Source organism: Alternaria rosae (genome assembly GCF_020736505.1).
Source record: "Alternaria rosae strain MPI-PUGE-AT-0040 chromosome Unknown BKA58scaffold_5, whole genome shotgun sequence".
Lineage (NCBI taxonomy): Eukaryota > Fungi > Ascomycota > Dothideomycetes > Pleosporales > Pleosporaceae > Alternaria > Alternaria rosae.
In genome coordinates, this window is record NW_025763574.1 from 185,781 (window position 1) to 206,531 (window position 20,751).

Consider the following 20,751-nt stretch of genomic DNA (forward strand, 5'->3'; position numbering starts at 1 on the left):
CCGTGAATGCAATGGTCATCGATGGGACTGTGGAGTGTATTCCTTCGCAGCCATATTTCCGTTGAAGGATTCATCCCCCAGTTGCGATATGCGATCAGATCAAGATCCACGGCGATTTCGACCGCTCCTATCGCTTCTATTGAGACTGCGATCCCTTGATCCTTCAAGGTAGTAATGCCGCATGCGGCACTACTACGGATCGTTGTGTATGCGAGAAATCGGCATATCGGCATCGGAGGAATTAAGTGTACGTTTCTGTGTTGGCTGCCCTGGCATAACATTCGACTCGACCATCACTCACTTGAAAGACTGACAGACAAACGCTCCACATTCACAGACTCCTCATCGACTAATCTTTGAAACAGCTTGATAGGTCTTGATAGTTTCCCCCCTTCCTACATAATTCTCACCGTACCACATTCTCCATTTCGGCCTTCCATTATCTCTCTCCCCCCCTTCCTCAATGAAACTTCGCACTAACACCCCCATACCTCACCCCATCAACTTTCAATTCAAACACCAGTCCCGCACTCTCACACCGCATATCCAGCGTAAAATCCAGATTATCAAACTCTACTCCCTTCGTCGTCGTCAACCGCGTAAACAAGCTCTTCGGCACTGTGTTCAAGTCCGTGGTAAGTGTGCAAACGTTGATTAGACCCTTCTTGAAGGAGTCGGGCGCTGTATCCGCGTCGCAGGCTATGAGGTCGTCTTCTACGATGAGGGATTGACCGGGCCGGAAGTTGCGCGTGTAGTGGAAGGATATGGGCCGGTTTTCGGAGACTTGTGCGCCCTGGTAGGTGTTAGTATGCCGTGCATTGGGTATGATGGAGGGGAGGTACACACCTTTGCGATGTGCCATTGCATCCGATCGGACACCATCCATCGCTCCCAGAGCGGACTCCAATACCGATCGGATATGGGGTGCTTGGCTTCATCGAAAACTGTCGCGTAGCTCGTGCCATAGTGCCAGCGACTTCTTCTGCTAATGACCATGTTGCCTTCTAGCCCGCGCAGTACTGCGCCTCGTACTACCGCTGTCCACGCATGTATAGGATGATATATCTCGACGGCCTGTGAGGCGTTCAATGCAACCGCGTGCGTGGGCCTTTCTGTGTAGGGAGGTGGAGGTGCGCTGTTGAAGTGAGACTTCATCCGGCCGTAGAGGTAATTGCTCTGTCCGAAGCCTCCCACCAGGACAATTCCGCACACCAACCCTCCCTTTGCTCTTATGCTGTGAACTTGACCTTCCACCAGATCTATCACTTCTTGAACTACCGGGTCGAATAGTTCCTTGACTTGCTCAGCACTCATGACGAGGAACCCAGAGTCAAGCCCCGCTTCCTCGTCGTCTGGTAATCCTGGGAAGGGTATGTTGACCTCGTTGTGCTCCTCCTCATTGAAGTTGCGCTTCACAAACTCCTCAAAGTACTTCAACCCCATATTCCAAGTCTTCATCTTTTTCTCGCGCATCCAATTATAGCGTTCCGCACCAATGCGCTGCTTGACATGTTCTTCGAAACGATAGTTGATAAACGTCGAACCACAGAGACCGCCAGTCCCAACTGCTGACTCCTCGACACGGAGAGGATGCAATTGGGTGATCTTGTAGGCTATCAAATCAACGGTGCCACCACCAGCATCGCAGACGACGAAGTTGTCGCCAATCTTCAGATGGTTCGGTTGTATCGCCTTGAGAGTATATACCGCCGCAGCCTCCGGTTCTGATATAAGCTTCAGCTCGTGCCTATTGCCCATACCAGCTTTCTCCGCAGCCTTCAGCGTCGCATCCTTTGCCGAGTCTGACCACACGGCAGGTACTGTCAAGACAAACTCAACCTTGGTTAAGCTAATGAATGTCTCTCCGTATCTCCGTGTCAATGTCTCCATTGTATGTTTGTATATCTGGGACAGATAGTCCGACACTGCTTCCATGACCGTCTTCTCGAACTTGCGCAATTGCGCAGCGGTTTCAAGCGGCGATACGAAATGCGGTAGCTTCTGGTTCCTGTCGAGGAACAGCTTTATACAGCGGAGACGCGTCTCCTCGGGCTTGAATTGGAACCCCCATTTTATGTTCTGTGCAGGTTTCGCGGGCGCATCGAGCGAGGAGACCGATCCGTTACGGGAGGACGGTTCGCTGTAACCGATTTCGGTTGGTACTTTATCGGATGTGATACCTGCGCGTATATATCAGTTCGTGGATGTGCATTTGGTCACCGCAAGTAGAACATACCGTTTCCGCCAGGCCACGTCTTGATGATGTCAATGTCATCAGGGGTCGCACTATACACGGCAGCCACACCTATCGATCTTCAGCGTCCAATCGTATCGGTCGCATACCGTGGAATAGTTGCTACCAACCGCTGTAGGTGGTTCCAAAATCGACACCGACAACCAACCTATCCTTAGTGGTACTGTCCACTTCAGGCACGCTGCCTACGTCAATGGTCGCATTGCTCCCCGGATTGAAAGTATACGGAATGCTACTTCCTCGATTAGGAAACGTGTGGTTCTTGGCTATTCTTCGGTGTATTGATCTTTGTTGTTTACAATGCCGGCTTCGGCAGATCGCGTGGCTGTCGCGTGGGTCGGACCGCGGGGCTGAATCCTACGAAAAGCACAGGAGTATCATGGGCGTGAACGTGGATACGGGGAAGACGTCGAGGTCATGAGTGTGTCTGCCTGACGGACATGGAATGATTCAGGCACCGGCGGAGACCTTGCGCAGCGCAGTGTGATGTCGAAGCCTAGGAACGGCGCGCGCTACCCACTGCTGTAGGAGTCGCCCAGCTGCGGGCCCTGGTTGGTGATCGTCAGCTCGCGCAAGGCTGCAGGATTCAGCCCGGCCTGGCACGCTCGTGTCGTCCCACGTGAAGCCATCCAATGGTGATATTCTTCGAGAGGGGTGTGGAGGTTTGGGTCCTTGACGCCCACTTTGAAGTTCGTTCCGATGCGCCCCTAGGTCGGAACGCGCCCGGTCCCAGCTATGACCGAACGAAAGAGTTCTGGCAAGCCTCAGCACTTCGACATCACGCTCTTAGCATGTATTGATATCTTCAGAATCTACTCACCGCCCCAGCGTGAAGCGCGGTACGAGACTCATCTCGAGATCTACGAAGAACTCCACGAACAACGTCGTCACTCCACCGAAAGCCGCCGTAGCTGCTCCCAATGCGAGGAAAGACGAAGTACATCGACGCCGATACCCCTTCAATGATATGCTGAAGCGCAAAAGTGAAGGTGCGGTAGATCTCGAGAGAGACACTGCACCTTCAGGGCCTAGCAATGAGCTTTCAAGCAAGTCGGACATGGCGTCATCAGGCGATGATGCCGTAGACACGCGCATGGCACACAGAATCGCGGATCTGGAACGAGCTCTGGCGATTGCAAAAGAGGAACAGCATCTGGCTAGAGAGGAGCTGTCGAAAGTGAGACAATACCGAGCAGGAGATCAACATGCGATGGAGGAGCTGAGGGCGCGACTCGCTCAGTCGGGCTCGAATACGGATAGAGTCCCATCTGCTGGATCGCATGACCACCGGAGGGAGATTGAGGCGCCGGGAACCGCGGCACAAGGCGATGGAGGGATACTACGTCAAAATTCCGAGTTGCGTTACCGACTGACACAGCTTGAAGAGCGGCTCGAGTCGCATGGTAGATCGCACCAACAAAACCCCGAGCGACCGCAGTTGAAGCAGGAGGCGGGCGACCTCCGACTGCGCCTCCACGCCGCCGAGAAGGAATCACAGGAGAGGCTCCAGCAACTTCTCGCACTCAAGTCAAGTATATCATTGCTCACGCGCATCGACTCTCAGATAACAGATAGCGAGCTCGCAGAATCATTCTCGCAGCTTGCGAACCGCGTGCGTGAATGGACTGTGTCGAACTTCAGACGATCAAGATTGACTCTCGATAATCTTCCGAAGGAGACGGAGGAAGTTCTCAGCGCGTTGAACCCGCTGTATAGTGTCAATATTCGGAGTACGGACAAGCTTGCCTTGTATCAGGCTATCGTGTCGAATTCGATTATGCGTATCTTCGATGCTCCTATTGTGTTTGGGCTACCTAGTACAGGGCCGTTTGGGACGCTGCGGCCGTTCGTCGAGCACACACGGCATCTTGGTACCACATATCGGGAATGGGTGCGCGCTACAGTGCAAGTACTTGAACGCAGCGAAGCCAGCAGCGACATAGAAATCGAAAGACAAGCCTCATTACACCGACTCACCGGCGAGATCAGCCACACACTCTTCACCCTCACATCCGTGAGCCTTCCACCATCCGCTCAGTCAACACTCACCGGGATACTGAAAGACGCCGTGACCTTGCAGCGTACACTGGCTCTGCAAAAGGCTCGTTACCAGCTGCTCTTCTTTCGCTGCCAAGATGCTAGTATGCAGTTCGACGACCGCACGATGGAAGCTGTCAATGACATTGATCCTGCTGTGGAAGATGGTGCTGACATGGATGTGGATCGGAGATTTCTGTTCTGCGCATTCCCAGGTCTGGTCAAGTGGGGTGATGAGTGGGGAGAGCATGCTGAGACGAGTAATGTCTTGTTGAAAGCTAGGGTGTGCTCTGGTGTGAGCTGAGATGAGAACGTGGTTGGGGTTACGTTAAGATCAAGATTACATTTTCTCATCCAAGTACGAAATCGATGAGTTCCCGATCAGCTGCTTCCCATGCTTCTTTGGTGACTTGGCCGACGGCTTTTCTGTAGGCGATACCGTGTGTCCACTCAATCCAGAGAACGTTGTACCGCTCTTTCACACCATCGCCAGTTCGATTCTTTGTGCAACGGTCTCCCCTGAGAATCTTTCCATAGCAGTCATCGATATTTCCTTCGGGACTGTTGGACATCGCGATCAATTGGATTTTCTGATTAACTTTTGTTGGACCATCTGTGCCGCCAAATCCCCAAAACCTGCCCGAATAATGTCCGTTGCTATCGAGGATGGGCTGCACTCCCCAGCTCTCAATGACGCGCTCTCCAGCCAAATAAAAGTACGCGCGTTCGGTCTGACCTGTAATCACATTGGAGATTGGTTTTGGTATCGTTATAGTTGATGGATCTACAAGTGGGATTGGGAACCGGAATATCTGCCCTGGTGCCGCCGGTGTGGTGTAACGGAATGTTTGCTGTATGTCGGAACTGGCCGTAGAAGGCGTGATTCGATCCCATCCTAAAGGTGGTGTACTTTCGCTGTCGTGAGCAAAGTACCTGTACTTATGATACCCATTTTCGATTGCGATCCGAGCCCCTATTGCGCCGATATAGGACCATCGAACAAGGGGAGAAAATACCACACCACTAGATAAATGGATGGAAAGACTAACGGGTGTAGTTTCCAAGAAATCAAAAAGGCTGTTCCAGAAATGATAGGCTAATTCTGCACGCCAGGACATCCCCGACCAGTTTGGTGCCCGAAGACTCTCATCAGACTTTGTGTCAATCGTCCTAATAGCCTGGATCTCGTTAAACATCCACATGAGTGCGACGTCAAAGTAAATAATGGGAAGGCCGTACAAGAAACCACCAGGAAAAGTCTTTGCAAGTGCTGAAGCAGTACCTGCAAATGCTGGGACGACGTCGGAGTCGTAAGTTAAGTATCTTGGAACATATGAAGTGACTTCACTCGCATATCGTGAGAAATCGGGCCAGGTAATCGGGCCTATGGATGGCCATAAAGACGCAGAATTGAGACGTTTATCCAATTCGTCCGTCATGTTATCGCGTATGTCGTGCCACCAAGCTCGCTGATAATCCCACGATACATAATCGGAGCCATCTTGCCCAAAATAAGGCGGGCCTAAGTTTTCATGAGTCGCCAGGGTGCTTAAGAAGTACATAAGACGTCCCGCGAACCAACGCTCCTGGAAGATCCTAAGATAAAAGAGAGCGAACTGTTAGTATAATCACACTGAATGTGAGTAATAACAAGCCACTTACCATCCTTGAGTATTCCACACAGTTTCCGGGGATTCAACAGCGTTTCTTACTCTGGTGTCATGAAAGTGTTTATCATAGCGAGTCGGTTTATTCATGACCGGACATTGGTATATCCATTGCTCGATATTATCGGGTAGGCCAAAGTCTACCGTGCAGCCCGCGATAGCGACGAGAGTTACATAAGCATTGGCATAAATCTCCGCCATGTGCGCAATCTCTGCTATTTTATGCTGCTGATCATCCTGGACGATGCAAAGCTGATCGACGAAGATATAGCGTTCTTTAAGTAACCTTGTAACCTCTAGGGCTTCTCGTATTGTCCTGGGTAGAGTGCATTCTTCTTTAGTGAGACTTCTGGGCTGTCTCAACCGATCGACGTTGTCCGTAGTCAGCTGTAGGGTCTGCACTCCGCCCCATACGTAGCTCAGTGTGAGATAACGCTCGGAAACGTCGCCTTCAACAATGTAGGCGTCCAAAACATCGATCAGCTACGCAGGTCATACAGTTACATCTGCTTTAGGTACTACGCAAGAGGACCCGTGGTGCTCATCGCAAGTTCTGTTCTAACTCTTCATGATATCCAGTCGCGTCCCTGCTTCGACAGCGCCGTCTTGTAGTGACATGGTGAAAGATGTGATATGAGGTCGTACGAAGTCGAGGTGGACGAGAGGTATCATGAGCTGTGCAACGCGAGGTTAGGGCTTCCTCTTTGACTGTGCTGCACGACGACATGCCCCGCACTCTTCCTTGATGCTCCCATTGCACAGAAGTCGCAGGCTTGTCCAGTACGGAGAGGGGTTAATAACTTGTCAAAAGTTTGTGAACGTCATTACGATTTCTGAATACACTTTCTTCGCCTGCAGAGTTATGTAGATGATGCATGCCTTCGTAGCATTGTGCGTTCTGATGAAGCGCCACTTCGTGGGCTGAACTGCGAAGAGAAATAAGTGCCGAGTCGTTAGTATAATGCTAATGTATCTGACCAAATTCGCTGACGGCAGTTGGGTACATGTCCGCAGCTATTCGCGATGCATCCATCTAGCGTATCGCGATAACGTAGGCAGTCGTGATAAAGTCGAGATGACGTCATGACACAACTGTATCCCACCATGAAACCTTCGCCCTCGCCCAACTCACGGCCGGCGAAAATGCAAGTTCTTGCCCTGCAGAAGTGTTCAGTGCGCATGCCGAGTGCGTCCTTTCGAGCGATACATGCATTTGCACTGATTAGTGATGGGCCTGCCAGTGACGGACTCGCGGCGGTCGGACAGACCCACCCTATATTTGTTTCATTATCAGGAGAGCCACGAGTCGCTACGCCCAACCAGACCGCCATTGAAGTCGCCATGAATTCGCACTAGAACGACGTCGTCCGGTCCCAATAATGTTGAGTAATCTGAGCGCACCGGCAGAATTGGGAAGGGGCGGTGAGTGCCACCTCGCTACTATCGACGTTCTTGACCCTATACACAACATTGGCACTCTTTACGCACATCCGGAGGCTATGCTTCTTCCATCCTCAGGTACGCCTTGTTAGCGCTGAGGCTCCGAGAAACAAGCATTTTACCCCGGATTATCAACGTGCCAACCCAAGCTTTTTCTCGAGCTGCCTTTTAGCCAGAACGGTTCGGCTCCACGCCGGTACACCATCTGACCACGCGGCCGTAACGCCATCCATCTATCCAGCGCGCGATGTGCCGAAGGCACTATACGTTGCAGCCTTCCATTTGCTCGCTTGCTTGCTTTTCCCCCGAAGACACTGGGATTCATATGTACCCCAGACGAGCTCGGCTTGGTCCTGCATGAAAGAGACGTGGGCTACGGCAATAACCCCTGTCGGATCTTCGTCACAGGCCGGCGTGACTGCTCAGATAAATTGCGAAGGACGGATGAAAGGACCATCTGTGCACCAGGAGAACGCAAACCAGTATTCTGTACCCCACCGCTACGCCATGATGTATGGTTGAGACGATTGATTCTGCCTAAAGAACAGTCACTATGGCCAGGTGAAACTGTCTTTATAAACGCATCACCCGTTGCCCAGACTTGATCATCACGCTTCCTTGACATCTCATCTCAACCCGAAGCAAAGTACCCACTTATCCAAACGTCAACATGAAGTTCGCCGCAGCAACAGCTCTCTTTGCTGGTATCGCCGCCGCCGGCCCCGTTGAGCTCGCCGAGCGCCAGAGTTGCCCCAAGGTCTACATCTTCGGAGCTCGTGAGACCACCTTGCCTCAAAGCAATGGCTACGGTACCGCCGCCGGGCTCGTAAACTCCGTCAAGAGCGCCTACCCCGGTGCAGGATCTGAGGCCATCGTTTACCCAGCTTGCGGTGGAGGATCATCCTGCGGAGGCATTTCCTACGACAACTCTGCTTCTCAGGGAACTGCGGCTGTTGTCAAGGCTGTTACTGCCTATAATCAAAAGTGCCCTAGCACCCAGATCGTCCTTATCGGATACTCTCAGGTATGAGTGGTGCCATGAAGTCCAAGAACGCCAAGTACTAACGGTCCATAGGGAGGTCAGATCATGGACAACGCCGTCTGCGGCGGCGCCGGTTCCACTTTGACCGGCACCGCCCTGGCAGCCGTTAAGGCCGCAATCTTCATGGGCGACCCCCACAACCGCAACGGTCTCCCCTACAACGTCGGTACCTGCAAGGCCCAAGGCGTAAGTTTGCCACTTCCTCATCCAAAACTACTCCCACTAACATCTACCACAGTTCGCCGCCCGCCCCTCAGGATTCTCCTGCTCGCCCGCAAGCACCAGCATCATCCAGAGCTACTGCGACTCCCAGGACCCATACTGCTGCAACGGAAACGACGCCAACCACCACCAGCAGTACGTCAACATCTACGGAAACCAGGCTCTCACCTTCATCAAGAGCAAGCTCACTGCTTAGACGTGGCTTGGATGCGAAGAGGTGGAAAGGAAAACTGGCTGGCACCTACTGTAGGTGTAACACTTCGATGTAAATATGAATCAAATGAAAATGTACATGCTACACGATGAAGGGTGACTTGCTTGACTACAATCGATCGTCACAGTACTTGTGCTTCTCGAGCTCTACTCCCAAGACCCAACCAGGCAGATCAAGTAGCCCCTGTTTCCCAGTATCCCCAATCGTTGTGTCTGCATCAATATTCCTTGTCCAATCTAGCACGTTCTGCATATGCGCTGCAGCTATTCTAAAATGTCTTTTGTTAACTGGGCTTAGAGTTCGGTATTTCTCTCCTTCAGACGGCTTGATCTTACTGCCATCAACATTTCTACTGAGACATATGCGCTGAAACTTAAGCACTGCATCGTAGATCTCCTTGATTACATCGCCATCTACGAAGGTTTTGGGTCTCATGTTGAACATATGCCAGATAATGTCGTGGTATAGATAGTAATGGGTTGATCCGGTAAGTTCGGTCGCGCTATGTACGGCGTATGCTTGCTCGCATCTTCCAATACGCAAGCACATATACCACCTTTGACTGAGTGTTTGCGCTCTAACAATTCAATTCGATTCAGATGATGATCGCACGATTATTTGTCGATGTCATACCCTTATTAGCGCCCTTCTTTCTACTCCAACTCCAGCATCAGTTCCCCATCCCAATATCTTCCAAGCCCCAACATGTCCGCCTCAGGCCCCCTAGCCATGTGCTATACCTATGCATGCTCCTGCATCGATCCGTTTTTCTTCCTCACCACCGAAGCCGAAAGAATGAACTGTCTTGCCGGAAACGTGATGGATGCATTAGAGAACATGAAGCACGTGTACTTGGGTGTGTGGGGTAGAGACAAGTTCAGAACGCTCAATGAGGAGAAAAAGCGCCATTTCAAACGCTGTATGAGGGAGATCACGGGATATATGGAAGAAATGAATGAGTGGGTCGATGAGATCGAGGTGGAACTTGCGGAGAAGGATGGAATGAGGCAGAAGGAGATCAAGGTGGAAAGGTAGGATTGTTATTCACAACATCCGCTATGTAAAAGAAGAGTAAACGCCAGCCCAGGCGCCATGCAAATATGCAACATCCACTCATTAACTTCGTCAAATCCTCTTGATACATATTACAACTTAGCCTTCGGCCACTGATCCAGCAGATCCGTCATCTCGAACCTAGGCCAGTCGGGGTTGAGGCTAGGCGCCGGCCTCTCACGATCCCACGCCCACTTCTCCTTAAGTGCTGGTTCCAGCTCGTCTTCCAGCATTTGTACAACGTACTTGCCGAGAACAGGGAAGAATTTGTAGCCGTGGAAGGAGCCGCACGTAGCGACGTAGAGACCCTTGGCGCCAGCGTGCGGCGAGATGATGAAGTCGGATGAAGTTGTGAATGCGTCCCTGGGTGATGTTAGTATTGATCGAGCAGGAGATATACATGAGTGCGTATGAAGCTTACCAGCAAATGCGATGCTTCTCCATCTTCCAGTTCGCGCCCTTCTTCCCGTAAAACACATCATTCGCATGATCGATATCCAGTTTCAACGGGCCAGGCACATCCCACTGGTTGTAGTCCTTTCCAGATGGCGGCGCAGAAACGAAGCGACCAGGCAGTACTTCATGTGTGTTCTTGAAGATCTTCTCGCCCCACCACTTGAGCTCGCGGTCCTTGGTAGGCGGTAAGCTGCCGATGAAGGGTCCGTATGCGGCGGTGTAGCCCTGCACACCAACGGGCATGTCCTTGAACTTTTCGTATGACTTCTCGTCTAGAGTCGTCATGCCGGTTGTGATACCACCAGCGACAATTCTTGATCCAGAACGGAGGTTGGCGTTGCCGCTTTTCTGGGCGGCTTGCTCGAGGAGCTTGGCGGTGTAGGCGCCGGTTGACAGGATGGTGTGCGTGGCTTTGATGGTACTGCCTTGCTCGGTGTTGACGCCTGTGCATCGGCCTGCGTTGTCAAAATCTAGGTCTTTGACCTTCTCTGTGATGTACTTGACGCCCTTTGCGATCGACCACTTGGTCACTGCTCTTAGCGCGTCGCCAGCCTGTGCCCAACCGCTTGTCTTGTTGACGAGTACACTCTTTGCGCCGTCATAGTTCGCATCCTCGAAAAGGCCGCCGAATAACTTCTTCGCCTCCTCAATGGTAACTGACTGCAAGTCTGCTTCGCGTCCAAGCTTCTTGTAGTTGTCGATGACTTCTTGTGCGTAATCTGAACGGCAAACCCAGAAGATACCGGTCTCGTGGAAGTATGGTTGCCATAATGGGTCCTCCTTGAAAACATCTTGGGCCTCTAGAGCAAGTCTGCAGTAGATGACATCGTCGTAGTCGGCGCGTACGACCTTGTTCCAGTCCCACGAAGCTGCTACGCGGTTATCGGCGTCCCACGCATCCTGGTCGACAACGGTAACTTGTCGGTCCGGGTACTTCTTGATAAGGTGGTAAGCTGTCGAAATGCCGAAGACGCCGGCGCCAACGACGAGATATGAGGGCTTGCTGGACGACATGTTGTTCAGTAACCAGGGTTTATCGTCGCAGAGCATAGAAGTGGGAGAGGTTTGATGCAGCGATGACCGTCCAAGACCATTGCACTGCGTATTTATATCGTCACTTACTACATCTATCACTAGCATCGCAAGCGGTTAGTGAATATAGTGGGCCGAAAGCGGCCATGTCGTTGTGGTCGCTGTAGACTAGGCGCGGGGCATTCGTGGAGGTTGTTTCCTTATCGAGCAAGATTTTGCGACGGGCAAACTCCGTCGCTTTTCCCGATGCCCTCTGCGCCGGCTGCCATGGCTCCAATTGGACATGGCATGTGATTTATCGCCTGCGTATCTGCTGATATCGACGTCTGAAGCGTTGCGCAGTCGTCACCGACGGTTCCGATTATCGTGGCCGTTGGAGAGGTCGCCGCATCTAAGCGAGATGGCGGCCGTAGCGTGCTAACCCGATTCAACCATGCGGCGCGATGAGTGAATCTGAAGTGCGAGATGCCACCTCGTTGAGCTGTCGAAATCTTGTAGTGTTAGAAGGGAAAGATAACGAGAGATCTAAGAATTCAGAATGCACTGGTCACTTCAAGACATGCGTGTAACAGACACATAGTGCTACATCAAGCTCGGCAGACCATCGCGATCTTGTGCTTTCTATGGAACACCATCACTATAATCATGCTATTCACAACGCTTCTGGGATATGCCTTTACATGTTCCGCAAGTTTGAGGCGCTCAGTTCGTATTGTGCTAGCATCGCGCGTCACTATGGCAAGCAGGACTATCGAAGCTATCACTTCCATGCGAAACACACTGCAACTCAACTTTCCTGCAAAATACATATCCATTCGTGCTAATAAGAGCCTTTCCGCTCATGCAAGGTTAAGATAGTTCAAGAGAATTGTGGGTATCCTGGCCAGTGACAAGGGGCGCCAGCGTGTCGGCAGCGTATAAGCCAGCCACACTGACAACAGGTACATTCCATTCATCGACTGGAACGTTGAGTAGAAGCTTCCAAATGCGCTAGGCGCATATGCTAATGCAATGTCGATGTAGTACGGGCAGACTAGGGCACACAGCGTAGTCCAATGGCCCTGCGGGATGGCGTCTCCAGTCTGCTTCGCGTGAACACGGTACATTAAACGACCTAGTGCAAAGACCTCCCAGCAAGTACCCAATGAGATGACTCAACTGATCATTCGACAGCTGCCCCCCAAGATATCTAACCGACGCCATCGTATTACTCGCTCATTGATGACCCTCACGATAATCTACGCCTGCGTCTGGCCGTAGGTTCCTAGCGGACTGGCCACGACGCAGGAAAGGACTGCGCCAACTAACCGATTCTGAGTGTTCCTCAGGTTCCGGGCTCAAAAGGTCGATGTATAAGCCCGCGCGACTCGCTGCCGTGCCGGTGCGCGGTTTCTTTGCACTACCGCGCTCGGTGGCTCCAGAATGCATTCTCTTGTTACGTGGTTTCATCGTGTCGGTCTTGGGTTTGAGGATGTATATCTCTTGGTCTGGTTCGTCGCGGGTCCGGTAGAAGTCGTGGCTTCCGGGGAAGCTACCACCCCAATCGAGCGACTTGTGCTCAACTTTAGTGCCGGGAACTTGTGATGCGTCAGTTTAAGGAGACAAGATTTTAGTAATTAGGTATACTGACCGTAGGTGTCATTCTTCGAACGTTTTGTCAAGTCTACCGTTACCTCGTTGCTACGCTCCTGTCGTTGCCTAGGTCTCAGCGGCGCTGGCAAAGGCGGTGTACCAGATGGAACTGATGCAGATGCACTTCTGCTTGGATATCGGTAGAGATAGGCGTTGTCTTCCATTTCAGCTTCTTCGTTGACCTGAGGAGTTTGGCTGTTGTCACGCGGATCGATCGTATCTATAGTGACAGGGCGTGAACCAGACTCGACCGAACCTGGTTGTGTTAGCATACCCAGCAAAAATGACAGCGGAACGATGTGACTCACTTAGAATGGGTGTTGCGTTTGCTTTGGGGGTACATGGAACAACAACGTCATGCGTGAGAGGCGCTATTGAGCCCAGAAGTTCAGAAAAGAACGCCCCCTCCACGTCTCGGAATACGACAGGAAAGTAACATTTGTCGGTCTCCAAACCAGTGAAGGTGATACCGTCACTGACAGCCTGAGATACCTGACTGGGGCAGCAGCAGCCCCGTCCTGTTCGCCGTTAGCTTGAAAGGACGCCAAACCCATATTCCTCGCGTTATACTTACTGTCATGGTTCAGATAATCCTCGTCCTTGTCCATCGCTCGTACATGATCACAGTCGACCCGATGTAGAATGTAGAATGACCCTGACCGTCTTGTGTTTGTGCCTGTGTGAGTCTGTAGACTCCCACGTGACCACAAGCTCACCTTTCTTCTGTGTCTGACGGCACTCAACTAACCTTGGCATCTGCGACAGGCGGATTCTTGCCATAATTTTCAGCCAACGCTCCTCAACAGCTATACGAGGATGTTCGCCGGTAGCTATGAGCTGGGAGATCATGATGTCCCACAGCTGCAGGACTGCATGATCGCAGGAAAAGGTCCCCAATTCGTCTTCTTCGCAGAATGCTTGCTCGTGTGCGCCTTCCCAAGTAAGCCATTTGCTATGTACTTTCCAGGTACCTGAGAAGAACCCAGTGTCGATATTCAGGTGCTCGCCGTTTACAAAGGTAAGCTCCATATCTTGGGTGGCTGAGGAAGAGAAAAGCAAGCATTCCAGCATAATGCGCATGTTTGACGCAAAGACACTTTCCGATTTAGGACTCACGACTTCCGCGGACCTGAAGCGATGGAGTAGCTCCTCGCGTGGCGTTCTGCAATGAGAATACTTCCTTAAGATCCTCCACAAGTCGGGGTGGATCGGAGTAGGGGTTTTGCGCAAATTCTTGCCGATGACGTGGACTTCCTGGGACGCAACAATTAGTAGTTTTTTTCAACAGAGCTTGTTCGCTTACATTTTTGCCTTCGTTAGCTGAATAGTAGAAGGCTGCCTGACCCTCGGCGTCCATGTTGAGCGTCAACATCTTCTCCCAGACCTTCTTAGCAATATCTCGAGGCATAGGCTCAGAGCCATCGTCGTTAATAAACATCATGACATCGCCCTTCTTACTGATCGAGCTCAGAAGCAGTTTGGTATAATCTGACAGTAGATCTAAATTGCTCGACCCATCTGCGCGTATTGTAGCTGACCAAATGGCGGTAATGCCATCGCTCTCTTCTGCTGAGCCAGAAAGCGCATCGCGATCGGCACTGGTATTCCCGGCATTGAAGTTGTATCCGTATGCGTATTGGTCTCCCTGATTTCCGCCGCGCGGCAATAACAGACCACGTAGATACATGCGTGCTTGGTAGTCGGGATCGCGGATGAGATCGCCGTGTATGGTCCGGATGATATCCTTTGGCGGATTGGTATCGAGGGTGATAATGATCCATCTCTTGAAGTCGACGATGTTGAGCCGCTTGCCCTGTGCCTCCCACCCACGAATATCCTTAGTTTTCCCCATGTCGGCAATGACCAAGCAAACATCCTCCCAGGCGTGATGACTATGAGTCCTGGGTTTGCCTTTGTCCTTCTCCTTGATCTTTTTCAGGTTCTTCTCGTTAATCCGACTGAGAGAGCAGGCTAAGCCACCTTTCTTGTAGATGTATCTCCAGGCAAACCCATCGCTTTCGTAGCGAAGATTATAGCCATTGCGTCGGTAGACGAGAGACGAAATCTTCATGCCATCGCCATGTTGTCCGGTCGGTCTAGGGTCGCGGGCTTTGGAAGTCGATCCCGTGCCCAAGTCAGAAAATCTAAGGGTGGCTTCGAAGTTGACTACCTTCAAACCTCCCACGCAGTTTCCATCCTTATCACCTTTGAAGTGAATGTAGCCAAGAAGCTTTTCGTTATCTGGATGGCGCGCCTCGATGATGATTTCTTGTCCGTTCTCGCTGTACGTGGGTCGGAATCGGGATTGATCAAGGTCGAAGGATCTCAGAATACCGTCTCTCCTGTCGCTAATTAGAGGCTGAGTTCTGGGGAATTGGAGCGAATAGACTCACCAGTTTTGATAGGACTCGCGGAAGGCTTCGATGCATGTCCACTTTGGTCTGTAAGAGTTCACAATGTTGAGATCCTTAGTGGCACGTTTGACGCCAATAAGATCAGTGTTCAGGTCCAGGTGAAGGTCATCTTCGTCTGAGAACTCGTCAAAGTCGCCGCCTACGTCCCACAACCATGGTGTTTCATGGGCCATCTTGCGGATGCCGAACTCGTAGTAGCGCAACCCTGGCAAGCTGAAATGGAGGAGACGAAAGTCAGTTTACCATCCAAAAGAGAATATTGAGGTCAGATACTCATGAGAGCAAAGTGAATGAGTGAGAGTCAAAACAGAGCAGCGCCCGATCAACGCCCGTTTGCTACCGCACAGACCCCCTTTAGCGTACCTTTCGGTTGCACAGTGACGCGCGCAATCACGTGGACATGGCGGCTTATCGAATCAGCGATACTTGTTACTCGTGCGGACAAAATTGGAAGTCCAGACTGACTTGTCTGATCCGCTTTATCGCATTACCATAGGCTGAACGGCGAGTGTCAACTCGATTTGTCGTTTCTTAACCCCAACTAACCAACACACGCAACCTCAAACAGCTGTGACCGTCGCATTCCCCCTCAAATCCATCGAACTAGCCCCGACATGCACAACAAAATCCCCCTTCTCAACCACATACTGCATCTTCCTATCCCACAGCCCCCACTTAGCCACATCCAGCTCTATGCTAACATCCACCGTCTCACCCGCCTTGATCATGACCTTCTTGAAGCCCTTGAGCTCCTTGTTCGGCACCACAACACTAGCGAAAACATCTTGAACATAGACCTGCACAACTTCCTTGCCATCCACCTCTGATTCGTTCGTTACGGTTACGGTCGCAGTAATGGTGTCGCTGGGGCTGACTTCGGTCTTGGAAAGTGTGACGTTAGAGTAAGTGAAGTTTGCATAGGAGAGGCCGTAGCCGAATTCGTATAGTGCCTGGGGGCTGTTGAGGACGTATTGGTGGCCGAATTGGAGGGTGCCGTTTGGTAGGATGGCTCCTGCGTCGGTGGCTCGGCCGGAGTTAAGGTAGTCGTAGTAGATTGGCAATGTGCCGACGTCGTATGGAAAGGAGACCGAGAGTTTGCCAGAGGGCGTGACATCGCCGAAGAGGACGTCGGCTAGTCCATTGCCGCCCTGCTCACCGGGGTAAAACTGTTGGAGAAGCGCGGCTGCATTATCAGAGATCCAAGGCTCGGTGACGGGCTTGCCGGAGGAGTAGACGACGATGGTGGGCTTGCCAGTCTCGATGATGGCTTGGACAAGCTCGCCCATGGCACCGACGAGATTGAGCGATGCGACGTCTACGTGTTCGCCGGTGGTGGCGTTCAGACCTTGCCAGAGCTCTTGCTGATCGCGTGACCAGGTGCCGACGACGACTACTGCGACATCTGCAGCCTCGGCCGCAGCGACCGCATCGGGGAAGCCGGACTGGTCGTTTGACCAGCGCTCGCAACCCTGGGCGTACGTGACAGTGCCGCTCGATGCGCTTTGAATGCCCTGCAATGGGGTAACATTGGTAGGATTGTACTGAGAGCGGTAGACCACGTAGTCTCCAAGATTAGTGATGTTTGCCATGGGACCAATGACAGCAACATTTGCAGACTTCGACAGAGGTAAAGTGCTGTTCTTGTTCTCGAGCAAGACGATGGAGTCAGCCTCAAGTGTTCTCGCAAGCTGAACATGCTCTTCAGGGTGGATGATGGACTCAGTCGCATTGGTGGAGAGGCCTTGGTATGGGTTCTCGAACAGACCCATTTCGAACTTCGCACGGAGCTGACGGCTCACGGCTCGGTCGACGATCTCGATGTCTAGCTTGCCTTCTTCGACCAAGCGTGGGATGTTCGCATAGTTGTATGAGCCTCCACCCATCTCCACGTCGTTACCGTTTGGCAGAGCCATGAGTGTTACGGCCTCGCTGTCGATTGGCGTGTCTTCTGTTTTGCATTGGCACAGCTTGAAGTTGCAGCACAGCCTGTCTGTGGCTCCCGCATCCGAAGTGAGCCAATACTTGTAGCCCCATTCCTCGCGGAGGATTGTCTCTTGCATGTGGCCATCGGCGATTGAAGGTATTCCATCGTAAGAGTGATAAGCACCCATGATGTTCCAGGCACCAGCGTCCATGATAGCACGATGAAAAGGCGGCAGCCACGTGGTTCGTAGCTCCCGTTCGCCTCCATGGACAGGTCCGGTGTTAAGACCTTGCTCTGGATTACTGAACCCGGCGAAATGCTTAACTGTGGCGCTAACATTCAGACTTTGCACTCCCTTGACGTATTCGTATGCCATCTCGCCGGCTAGGAAACCGTCCTCGCCATATGTCTCCTCGACTCTTCCAAAACGTAGCTCTCGCGCTAGATCCGCGAGGGGAGCGAACAGCTGATTAATACCAAGAGGAGCCGACTCCTTCGCAATGGCCACGGCCATGTCGTGGATTAGCTGCGGATCCCACGAGCATGCCTGCCCGATCGGACTATTGTAGATGGTCGCATTACCGACGAGCAAACCATGTATAGCTTCCGTCTGAACCATTGCTGGAATTCCCAATGTCGTATTATGCAGAAGGTAGTCCTGGCCAATCTTGACGCCATTGCTGATCCATTCCGCAGGTATCGGATAGCCGACGTAGAATTGACCCGCGCGCACGCGAAAGTTCCATTCGAGACCCGTTTCGTTGACAGCATTAGTAGTGGTGTTGATCCAATTTGAGATGTCTCCCTGGATGAGCTGAGCTGTCTTTTCCTCGATGGTCATGCGGGAAAGAAGATCCGCCACTCTGTCCTCGACTGGTGCGGAAGCATCCTTGTAGGTCGCATTCGCTGCTTGTTGTCTGCGAACCAAGTCATATGCGCTGCTGGGAAGGAGCAGAGCGCACCCAGCGATTAGGGAGGCTGAACCGGAGAAGAATTGCCGCATGATGGTATGGAGTGTACACCGTCTAAGTGCAGTCTCGCCCGGATACTGGGTTCTAGACAACGTACCGGAAGTCTTATAGATGCTCTCCAGGGTCTACGGGCCGTTGGACGGGGTACATGGAGACTCATGGAGGTATTGCGGATAATCTTCACCCGAGACGCTCATTGTATATTGAGGTACCGGTTCAATGGGCGACGATCTATGTCATACTTCCCAACCGAAATGATGCCGCCGGTTGTTAGGCTGCATGCAACGCGTGCTGGCTCCTCGAACGCGGCCCAGGCGCAGATCAGAAGGCCTACTACAATCGCATTTCTGTTAGAGACGCGTGCAGTTTCGACTTTGCGCGTGGAATCGAGGCGAAGAAGGCCATGTAGAGTACGTGGAACGTGAGGTTTGATTGACGGAAGAAATGGTGGCTTGCGCTAGCCAAGGCGCTTCTCCCCCGCTTCTGATCTTCAACGAACAACGCTCTCCGCATCACGACCCCGGATCATCTCAGTCGTTGAACCTTTCTGACATAGTTTGATGTACTGATCTTGCTCTTTCGGAAACTAGGGACTAGATCCGTGGGCTTTGCAGCGCTGCTACAGTTAAATGTAAAGTCGATGACGTCGCAGATTTGGAACACAGGAGGGTAACTTTACTTTGCTTCAGGGCTCGATTCAACATTATACAATATCCGCTCAAACCTTCAAGTCTACTCTGGAGTATCAGGACTACTAATCATGCGAACAGTCCACGAAGGCCATAATTCATACAAACAACCTTTATCCCATCAAAAGCCGATCGTTCTACCAAAAACGCCATGTATGCGCCACAAAACCTGGTATATCCTCCTCTTTCCCCCATCCCATCCCGTCCCATATTCGCCCCAAATTACTCATACAAACATTAAATAATATCGTTATAATAAACACATAAGAATCATAATCGTCCTCTGTTCCTTACACTCCTCTCACACCCACCTTACCCCACCTACGCCAAAAGCAACAGCGGAACAAAGAAAGCCACCCACCACACCCTCTCTTTACTCCTGTCACTCAGCATGCCGCTCGCACCTGCTGCGCTGGCTGCCGGTGGTGCAGGTGGAATGCCTGTGTATTGCGAGATGCGTGTTGAGGTTGAACTTGGCGTGGTGGCGGTGCTGAGCGTCGAGCCGGCGACGAGAGCGCTGGAGGGTTCGGGGGTGGGGCGTGAGATGGGGGATGCGGAGCCACGGGAGGCAGAGGGGTTGTAGGAGAAGGGTGGGGCGGTAGGGAAGGCGGTGTTGGTGTTAGTATCGGATGGGGATGGTGGTGTTGAGGATGTGACTGTGACTGTGGAGAGGATGGTCGATGCTGAGTCGGTTGGTGACGATGACGGCTCATCTGAAGCGGCTGTTGATGTCGAGATTGGCTGCTCCGCTGATGTTGATGCGGAAGCAGACGTGAGTGTAACTACTGTCGTTGTTGTCGCTGATGCAGTAGATTCGACGTCTGAAGAGGTCGAGGGTAGCGGGGTGGGTAGAGTCAAAACCACAGTAGTTGTCGTGGTAGTAGTCGTAGTGAAGATGGTTTGGTGGTTGACATCGGGTATTAAGATCGACGACAGGAGCGGGAGGTTAATGGAAGAAGCAGCCGGCTCGTCAGCTTGACCAACTGCAGCTATCGCCAGACCAGGATGGATGCTGGCAAAAGCTGACGAGGGGGTAGCGCTAGGAGTTACCGCAGTTGAAGCAACTGAAGAGCTCGGCGATGCTGAGTAGTATACTGTCTCACAGACAACTTCGACTACAATAGGCACATAGCCTGGAGTGGGAACCGAAGCAGGTGAGACAATGGTTGCTGAACTCGATAGCGACGGGTAGATATATGTTGAGTTTTGAGTAGTGATATTGAGCGAACTTGATGGCGACACTGCCACTGGAGATGTTTCTGGCGACGAGCTGGGTAGTGCATATGGAGTTGATAACGAGGGAGGGGCGGCGACAACTGATGTATTTGATGGCGACGGAACCGGGTACGGGACGATGATGGTTGAGCTTGGCTCTGGTATTAATGTTGATAAACTGTATGGTGGTATTGGTAGTCCAGTAGCGTGTACGTGCGGTCGTAGTGCTCCAGCGGTGGTAGCTATCAAGGTTAGTAAATCGCAAACACACAAACAACCACTCCATGTACTTACTACTATTCATCTCGTAGGGCTTTGGTACCGCATCACCGATTACACCTACCGACAGCGCACTCAGCACCATTATTGTTGAACTTCTCCTCATGATGAACGAATGTGGGACTGTGATTGCGCAAGGAACGACGTGCTGCTATTGGCCAGACACAGATCTCAAGAAGATCCGACGAAAGGGACAAAAAGAGTGCGGAT

General features: G+C 51.9%; 9 protein-coding genes across 9 annotated transcripts; 2 read left to right on the forward strand and 7 right to left on the reverse strand.

Annotated features, from left to right (window-relative positions):
- Positions 1-247: 247 nt before the first annotated feature.
- Positions 248-2,883, reverse strand: BKA58DRAFT_457195 (uncharacterized protein; the record flags this gene model as incomplete). The annotated part of the gene is made up of 5 exons (XM_046174624.1): positions 248-793; positions 847-2,180; positions 2,237-2,305; positions 2,365-2,520; positions 2,775-2,883. The coding sequence occupies 5 exons, from the start codon at positions 2,881-2,883 to the stop codon at positions 461-463; spliced, it is 2,001 nt and encodes a 666-aa protein (XP_046024836.1). The 3' UTR covers positions 248-460.
- On the forward strand, positions 2,833-4,618 carry BKA58DRAFT_168849 (uncharacterized protein). Its single transcript, XM_046165129.1, has 2 exons — positions 2,833-3,011; positions 3,064-4,618. Exons 1-2 carry the CDS (start codon positions 2,990-2,992, stop codon positions 4,593-4,595), a joined length of 1,554 nt encoding a protein of 517 aa, XP_046024837.1. The 5' UTR covers positions 2,833-2,989; the 3' UTR covers positions 4,596-4,618.
- On the reverse strand, positions 4,619-6,329 carry BKA58DRAFT_168818 (uncharacterized protein). The gene is made up of 2 exons (XM_046165128.1): positions 5,954-6,329; positions 4,619-5,887 (listed from the first exon to the last, which is right to left on the reverse strand). Exons 1-2 carry the CDS (start codon positions 6,157-6,159, stop codon positions 4,642-4,644), a joined length of 1,452 nt encoding a protein of 483 aa, XP_046024838.1. The 5' UTR covers positions 6,160-6,329; the 3' UTR covers positions 4,619-4,641.
- Positions 6,330-7,896: 1,567 nt separating this feature from the next.
- BKA58DRAFT_168911 (cutinase) lies at positions 7,897-8,921 on the forward strand. The gene is made up of 3 exons (XM_046165130.1): positions 7,897-8,422; positions 8,474-8,626; positions 8,679-8,921. Exons 1-3 carry the CDS (start codon positions 8,069-8,071, stop codon positions 8,856-8,858), a joined length of 687 nt encoding a protein of 228 aa, XP_046024839.1. The 5' UTR covers positions 7,897-8,068; the 3' UTR covers positions 8,859-8,921.
- Positions 8,922-9,894: 973 nt separating this feature from the next.
- Positions 9,895-11,772, reverse strand: BKA58DRAFT_384201 (sarcosine oxidase). The gene is made up of 2 exons (XM_046170242.1): positions 10,351-11,772; positions 9,895-10,292 (listed from the first exon to the last, which is right to left on the reverse strand). The coding sequence occupies exons 1-2, from the start codon at positions 11,523-11,525 to the stop codon at positions 10,022-10,024; spliced, it is 1,446 nt and encodes a 481-aa protein (XP_046024840.1). The 5' UTR covers positions 11,526-11,772; the 3' UTR covers positions 9,895-10,021.
- A 414-nt stretch (positions 11,773-12,186) lies between these two features.
- On the reverse strand, positions 12,187-13,900 carry BKA58DRAFT_384206 (uncharacterized protein). Its single transcript, XM_046170243.1, has 4 exons — positions 13,624-13,900; positions 13,358-13,567; positions 13,048-13,305; positions 12,187-12,994 (listed from the first exon to the last, which is right to left on the reverse strand). The coding sequence occupies exons 1-4, from the start codon at positions 13,655-13,657 to the stop codon at positions 12,633-12,635; spliced, it is 864 nt and encodes a 287-aa protein (XP_046024841.1). The 5' UTR covers positions 13,658-13,900; the 3' UTR covers positions 12,187-12,632.
- A 1,004-nt stretch (positions 13,901-14,904) lies between these two features.
- Positions 14,905-15,636, reverse strand: BKA58DRAFT_315650 (uncharacterized protein; the record flags this gene model as incomplete). Its single annotated transcript, XM_046167535.1, has 2 exons — positions 14,905-15,331; positions 15,443-15,636. Coding segments are annotated over 2 exons (621 nt in total), but the record flags the coding sequence as incomplete, so codon positions are not given.
- A 260-nt stretch (positions 15,637-15,896) lies between these two features.
- Positions 15,897-18,758, reverse strand: BKA58DRAFT_384208 (glycoside hydrolase superfamily). The gene has a single exon (XM_046170244.1). The coding sequence runs from the start codon at positions 18,388-18,390 to the stop codon at positions 16,024-16,026; it is 2,367 nt and encodes a 788-aa protein (XP_046024843.1). The 5' UTR covers positions 18,391-18,758; the 3' UTR covers positions 15,897-16,023.
- A 610-nt stretch (positions 18,759-19,368) lies between these two features.
- On the reverse strand, positions 19,369-20,647 carry BKA58DRAFT_401579 (uncharacterized protein; the record flags this gene model as incomplete). Its single annotated transcript, XM_046171671.1, has 2 exons — positions 19,369-20,504; positions 20,557-20,647. The coding sequence occupies 2 exons, from the start codon at positions 20,645-20,647 to the stop codon at positions 19,369-19,371; spliced, it is 1,227 nt and encodes a 408-aa protein (XP_046024844.1).
- Between the last annotated feature and the right edge of the window lie 104 nt (positions 20,648-20,751).

Excerpts from the sequence above, each read along its gene's own strand:
- BKA58DRAFT_384208 (XM_046170244.1), bottom strand. The coding sequence starts at position 18,390 with ATGCGGCAATTCTTCTCCGGTTCAGCCTCCCTAATCGCTGGGTGCGCT.
- BKA58DRAFT_384201 (XM_046170242.1), bottom strand. The coding sequence starts at position 11,525 with ATGCTAGTGATAGATGTAGTAAGTGACGATATAAATACGCAGTGCAAT. Across the intron at positions 10,293-10,350 it reads GAGAAGCATCGCATTTGCTG|GGACGCATTCACAACTTCAT; the intron begins GTAAGCTTCATA and ends AACATCACCCAG.
- BKA58DRAFT_168818 (XM_046165128.1), bottom strand. The coding sequence starts at position 6,159 with ATGGCGGAGATTTATGCCAATGCTTATGTAACTCTCGTCGCTATCGCG. Across the intron at positions 5,888-5,953 it reads GTGTGGAATACTCAAGGATG|GATCTTCCAGGAGCGTTGGT; the intron begins GTAAGTGGCTTG and ends CTTTTATCTTAG.
- BKA58DRAFT_168911 (XM_046165130.1), top strand. The coding sequence starts at position 8,069 with ATGAAGTTCGCCGCAGCAACAGCTCTCTTTGCTGGTATCGCCGCCGCC. Across the intron at positions 8,423-8,473 it reads TCCTTATCGGATACTCTCAG|GGAGGTCAGATCATGGACAA; the intron begins GTATGAGTGGTG and ends AACGGTCCATAG. Across the intron at positions 8,627-8,678 it reads GTACCTGCAAGGCCCAAGGC|TTCGCCGCCCGCCCCTCAGG; the intron begins GTAAGTTTGCCA and ends CATCTACCACAG.
- BKA58DRAFT_168849 (XM_046165129.1), top strand. The coding sequence starts at position 2,990 with ATGACCGAACGAAAGAGTTCTG. Across the intron at positions 3,012-3,063 it reads GACCGAACGAAAGAGTTCTG|AATCTACTCACCGCCCCAGC; the intron begins GCAAGCCTCAGC and ends TGATATCTTCAG.
- BKA58DRAFT_384206 (XM_046170243.1), bottom strand. The coding sequence starts at position 13,657 with ATGGACAAGGACGAGGATTATCTGAACCATGACA. Across the intron at positions 13,568-13,623 it reads GGATTATCTGAACCATGACA|GACGGGGCTGCTGCTGCCCC; the intron begins GTAAGTATAACG and ends AACGGCGAACAG. Across the intron at positions 13,306-13,357 it reads AAACGCAACACCCATTCTAA|GTTCGGTCGAGTCTGGTTCA; the intron begins GTGAGTCACATC and ends TAACACAACCAG.